At 40.4% G+C, this 6403-nt stretch overlaps 1 protein-coding gene across 1 annotated transcript; it reads left to right on the forward strand.

Annotated features, from left to right (window-relative positions):
* The first annotated feature begins 4071 nt into the window (after nt 1–4071).
* On the forward strand, nt 4072–4620 carry LOC115236892. The gene has a single exon (XM_029809621.1). It carries the CDS (start codon nt 4072–4074, stop codon nt 4618–4620), a length of 549 nt encoding a protein of 182 aa, XP_029665481.1.
* Nucleotides 4621–6403: the final 1783 nt, after the last annotated feature.

Raw genomic sequence — 6403 nt, forward strand, 5'->3', positions numbered from 1 at the left:
ATTGAGAAAGACAGTTTACAGACTAATGGACGATAACGAAAAGGATTTAACGATTTTGCAATACCGTAAAGTGGTTATTCGCTATCGATACATCGATCGAGCAACGTCTAAAAATTTTCGTCCGAGCGCAACATGACGACGACGATTGACAGTGACGATCGTGAGAAGATTGCGAGAAAGATTGTAAAAACGAGCAAATCGATCCGCAAAAAATATCGTTCTTCAAAAACCGGTCAAATGGAGGAAGACGTCGCATTGGAGAGGCACTTTAAACCAATTATCGAACCTCTAAAACAACTTGTCGAAAATACAATCAATGTGGAATCTAATGAAGCGAAAATCGAACCATCGAGTACGCTCGAAGACAAGCATCCGAAAAAAGAATGGAATTTCATTTCCCCGTCCGCTCCGCATTTCGGCGGGTTGTGGGAGGCCGGCGTCCGTAGCGTAAAAACTCATCTGCGACGCGTGTTAGGAAATCATATGCTAACATACGAAGAATTCTCGACTTTATTATCTAGAATCGAAGCATGTCTTAATTCAAGACCGATAGCGTCCCTCTCCGTTTGAGGACTACGAGTGTCTCACCCCCGGTCACTTTTTGATCGGATCCGCGCTTACTGTAAACCCGGAACCATCCTTGCTCAATATTAACGAGAATCGCTTGTCGAGATGGCAACTCGTCCGACACGTTACTGAACGGTTTTGGAAATTATGGAGTAACGACTATGTCAATACGTTACAACAACGAGCAAAATGGCGAAAGGTAGAACTGCCGATTGAGACCGGGCAACTCGTCCTCCTGCGTAATCCTATGTCACCTCCCTGTAAGTGGGAACTGGGCCGAGTTACGCAATGTCACCCCGGTTCCGACGGCTTCGTCCGGGTCGTCATCGTCAAGACGGCCACCTCGGAATTCAAAAGACCGATCGTAAAATTATGCGTTTTACCTATCAATAGTGAGGCGACGAGCAATTAGGCACCTTCGCACGTTGCGTTTCATTTATTGTAATTCATTAGACTTAAGCACAAAACTGTCAAGAGGCGAGCGTCATTCCGCCAAGGCGGGCGGCTGATTCACGGTGTTAAATCATATCGAAAAAAAGAAAAAAAAAGGTCATTCTTCCTTATATCGTTAATTGTGGCGTGCGTTCTTGTCGTTCAATGCTACTGTCGTATCAATTATTTCGGAACTATCGTTCCAAGGCGGGCGGTATGTTCAAGATTGAAACGTTTAATTTAATCGATAAATTTAAACTGTAAATTCAACCGACAAATCTGAACGGTAAGGATTCGAGCTGGTCGATAGCAATCGATCATAATTTCTCGTATCATAATTTGTCGATATTATCTCGTGTCGTATTCTCGCTCGTGTCGTGTCGCGGTACTCATAGACCATTCGCGCTGCTGTTGTTTGATTCGCTCGTGTCGTATGCGCTTTCGTCATTCTCGTTGTAAATTCTCAACCGACATTCTAGTATACGATCGAGCATCGAACTCAGTGCGAAAGACGCCTCATTGTCTGTATTACTACCTGCTCTATACTTATTGAGTTTGTGATTGTTAAGAGTGTGGAGTCCGAAAGTCGACGCGCGTTAATCGTTCCGCGAATGTCCTCTGCCTCGCGCCAAGCGACATCCGGCGTCCGCGTGCAAGATATCCGTTCTCGCGAGAGCCTCTAGCAAGAAACTCTGCAAGATTTCGGAAACGCGTCAAAGAGAGTAGAAAAAAAGGAGTAAGTGACAGAGAAATTTAGATGGCGTTACTAGCCAACTTACTTATTTCGCGCATGCGCACTCCATTTTGGCCAACACAAAATCGGGAGAGTTGCGCTACTGTATATACTGTGGCAAAACTGATAGCCTGGAATATGTAATTCGATAGGAAGTGCGTTTATCGCACAAATTAACAAACCGCTACCTCTTATAATTTTTGCTGGCATTTGCCACAATCTTTTATTAACGGTGTTGGACCGTCGATGTGTTTGCTGCCACGGCAAATTATAATGTCGCATGCATCGACGATATTAAAAGTCTCGCAGTAAAACAATCTTGGGAAAAATCGGTAACTGCTCGGTGGTAAGCTCGAGAATATCGCTGTTAACCGATAGAACAAGAAACATTTTCGAGACTGAGCGGTTTCGGTTCGGTGCACCTCTATAAATAGGGCCCCGATGACTCATTCTCCAAAAATCTGATTGAGATTCGCTGCACCCAACGCAGATTATCACGCATCCACCGCATGTATCTGCGGTGGATCACGTCAATTTGTGTGTACGAACTAAAATATATTATTAATTAATAAATATCCCACATAATCTCGCACACAAAAACACTGAACACTTTTCGCGTGCTCCGCGCTTTCGTTCAACACAAGCATTTCATTTGTCAAACGCTTTATTTTTGCCGCCGCCGTATATGCAATCTTACGGTAATATCCTCTCCACGAAAATCGAGCAAAGGTCCTTCTTGATCAACAATGCGTATCGTTAAATCAGTAATGCTTCGTGCGACGTTCGGTAGATAAATGATCTGTGCAGGCGTTTCCGATATCTTATATCCAGGCGGCATGCTCGGTGAAATCTCATGTATCGTGTGTACGCGCTTGTCATTGCTGTACGCGCCAGTGGTTACGCTGCATTCTATACGAATAATATTTACGCTAATAATATTTATCGGTACATCCGATTCGTGCCATTTCCGAGGCTGTAATATACGATTCGACAAGAATCCCAAATGACGATGATATAATTAAATACAAAAATATATTACTGGCGACAAATGCGCATAGACGTGGCAATGATACGCGTAATCCATTGTTAAGTAACAAGGGATACAGGTATAAATATATAATAGCGCCATTAATCTTTATTAAAAATATAATAGCGCCATTAATCTTTATTAAAAATATAATAGCGCCTGGAAAAAAAGCTGGAAAAGGTATAAACATACCGCGCGCTATGACGTTAAACGATAATATTTGCAAAGCTGGCCTTATTCTATGCGTCGGCGAAACGAGTCAGTCTGTTATTATTGTTTGTATCAAAATGTCGATTAATAAATTTGGGTTAATTATCGTTGGGAACACCGAACAACTCATACTATCAATGGAATGGATTACTAAGAAATTACGTGCGCGATAACTCTCTGTATCAGACAGCCTCCGGCTTTGACGCGAAGTCACGCAAGATACGACGCGTAGCGCAACCGGAAGATGATACTGATGCCGCAAACAAACAGTACGTGGAAATAAGTGTCAAGTTTTTGGATGACAGACAGGAAGAATTTGAGAAAAAAATAATCACGCTCGAGACGAATATGCAGACGCTACAAATAATGATGGATGAGATGTAGAAAATGCTTCGGTATGCAACTCACGCGCAGACTACATCTAATTCAGCGCAAGAGAAGAAAGATATATAAAGAATATACGTGGAGGAATTATCTCATTATTGCGAATTATGCCTCGATCAAATATGCCGCGAAAGATCTCTGAAAAACAGCTGCTCGTGGAAGAATTGCGGTGGTAAACACGTATCTTGCAACCTGTCGACGCAGTCAATATATTCGTACGGAAAGACGCCCGTACGTGTTAATAAATTGAAATTGTCATTCGATAAATTTTGAAATTCAGATTTTAAAATTTTGAGTTTGTCTTTATTCAAGAATGATGTTGTTCAAAATTGAAACATTAAAATTTCGTTTCTAAATCTCGCCGTTATATTCAAACAATTGCCTCAGAAACCAAAACACGAGCGAGAGCAAAAAGCGTTGCGATCACCCGCTCGGTGCGTGATCGCGTTATTCTATAGTGAAAAACTGTGACAAACAGCAAGTTCTCGAAGGTTTGAAATCGGAAAAACTTGTTATTCACGTCGGCAGAGCGCGAGTTTCCGCGGTCGGTCGATTTAGTCCGCCTACGACAACGATTCGAGCCGATCGAAATTCATCGACTTTTCGCATTCGCATTTCGCAAATTCTCGCACAACCCTTCGCTCAGAACTTCATTCTCGGATGGATAATATCGGGACCTCTCACGTCGCTCGAGAGTAACGATCCCTCTCAGTCGACAATGATTTCCGTTCATTGCAATCACGGAAGCATTTCCGCTCATCACACTATTAGCTCTCCCTCTCTCGAAGAGGAACTTCGTCGCTTTTGGAATATTGAAGAATTCCCACGACAATCAATTCTTACGCCGCAAGAACAACAGTGTGAAGAGCATTTCTGCTCCACGCACTATCGCGAGTCCGACGGCCGGTACATCGTTCGCCTATCGTTCAAAACGAGTCCTCCGATCGATATCGGTAATTCAAGATTTCGCGCCGAAAAAATGGTAAATTCGCTAGTACGGAGATTTCGCGATAAACCCGAGTTAGCGAAAGAATATTCCGATTTTATCTCCGAATATCAACGTCTTGGGCATATGCTGCCAACACCGATGCCTCAAGATGATATCGAACAAACGTTCTATCTCCCGCATCACGGTGTGATCCGGGAAAGCAGCTCAACCACGCGTCTTCGCGTCGTATTCAATGCTTCGAGCGTTACTTCGAACGATACTTCACTCAACGACCATTTACTCGCCGTCCTAAATTACAAACCGATCTCATGTCAGTAATATTACAATGGCGCCGACATAAATACGTGTATTCATCGGACATCGCGAGAATGTATCGTCAAATTCTAGTCGATCCTCTCGATATAAATTATCAGCGGATACTATGGAAAGCAACGCCTTCGGAACCGTTAATCGATTATCAACTTTTAACAGTCACGTACGGAATGTCATGTGCTCCGTTTTTGGCACTTTGCGTCTTAAAACAACTAGTCATTGACGAAGGTCAGCACTTTCCGCTCGCAGTTCCTATCCTGAGAGATAATATTTATGTCGACGACTTACTTTTCGGAGCTGACGATACGACTCGAATTCGGCAAGCGCGCGATCAATTAAACTCTATGTTAAAGCGCGGCGGATTTTTATTACGGAAATACAAATACCGTCACGCGTTACCATAGATGTATCTAGCTGCAACGTTAGGTGCGTATAAGGGTTCCGCGTAGTTTTCCCGCGTCTTTCCAGTAATGAAGTGATAACGCGTGTAGTGTGTCGTATTATAGTGTATAGTATTAAAAAGTTTGTGATAATAGTATTGTGTAAAAACGTAGTGTATAACACAGGAGATGGATCATCCACAACCATCTACATCAAAAGGAGTCGAGGAAACGAAGAGGAAATAAAAAATGACAGTATTCCAGCATTCTTGGTTGAATATAGATATTTTTAAAGATTGGTTAACGCCACATGAAAATAATGAAAAAGCTCTCTGCACGGCTTGTAATAAAGTTCTTTTATGTGGCAAATCAGATTTAATAAAACATTCTAAAACGAAATTGCATGTTGAAAATATTAATAATAGCCGTAATATCACACCATCTGCTTCATTATCTAAGCTTAACTGTAATTTTTAAAATGAGGACCACGTTAAGAAAATTAAAACAGCCGAGATAAAATTAGCTGCTTTTTACGCGGAACATAACATAGCTTTCCAAATAGTAAATCACATGGTCCCTTTATTGAAAGAAACTTGCTCTGATGCACATGTAGTTAACAATCTGAAACTGTCAAGGAAAAAATGTAGACAAATAGTAAAAAATGTTTTAGGAAAACGCGAAATTGATAAACTGATGTATTACACAATTATTAAAATTAGTACCATAAAATGCCACAGATTGTTCCGCAGATAAATTATATTCTGCATTTGAAGAATGTTTCAAAAGTAAAAATATACCGTTAACAAATATTGTAGGAATGGCTTGTGATAACGCTTCTGTGATGATAGGAATTAGAGATTCTTTTGTAACTAGATTGAAAAAAGAAATACCGACCCTTGTTGTATTAAAATGTATATGCCATTCCTCAGCTCTTATTGCGAGTAAAGCTTGTACAAAATTGCCGGATTCTTGTGAAAATATTTTACATGCAGTTGCAACATATTTCTTTGGCAGTGCAAAAAGATCGGCTGAATTGGGCGAATTTCAAAATTTTTTGGGAGTAGAATCACGTAAAATCTTAAAATTATCAGGAACAAGATGGCTTGTTTTGCAGAAATGTGTTATTAGACTTCTCGATATTTGGGAAGTCTTGAAACATTACTTTCACTTAGAAACTATAGAAAGTAAAAATAACTTGACAATAATAATTTTTAATACTTTAAATGATGATAAAATTAAAGCATATATGTTATTTCTTAAATATTCATTGAATTCTTTTAATGATTTTAAAGCCTTTCTCCAAGGTAGAAAAATTTTAATTCATAAATTAGCAGAGAGTAGTGAGCATTTAATAAAGCAGATGGGATACAATTTCTTGCTGGTCGTCTAAAAATAAATAAAAATTAGTA

Source organism: Formica exsecta, unplaced genomic scaffold (assembly GCF_003651465.1).
Source record: "Formica exsecta isolate Colony F162 unplaced genomic scaffold, ASM365146v1 scaffold261, whole genome shotgun sequence".
Lineage (NCBI taxonomy): Eukaryota > Metazoa > Arthropoda > Insecta > Hymenoptera > Formicidae > Formica > Formica exsecta.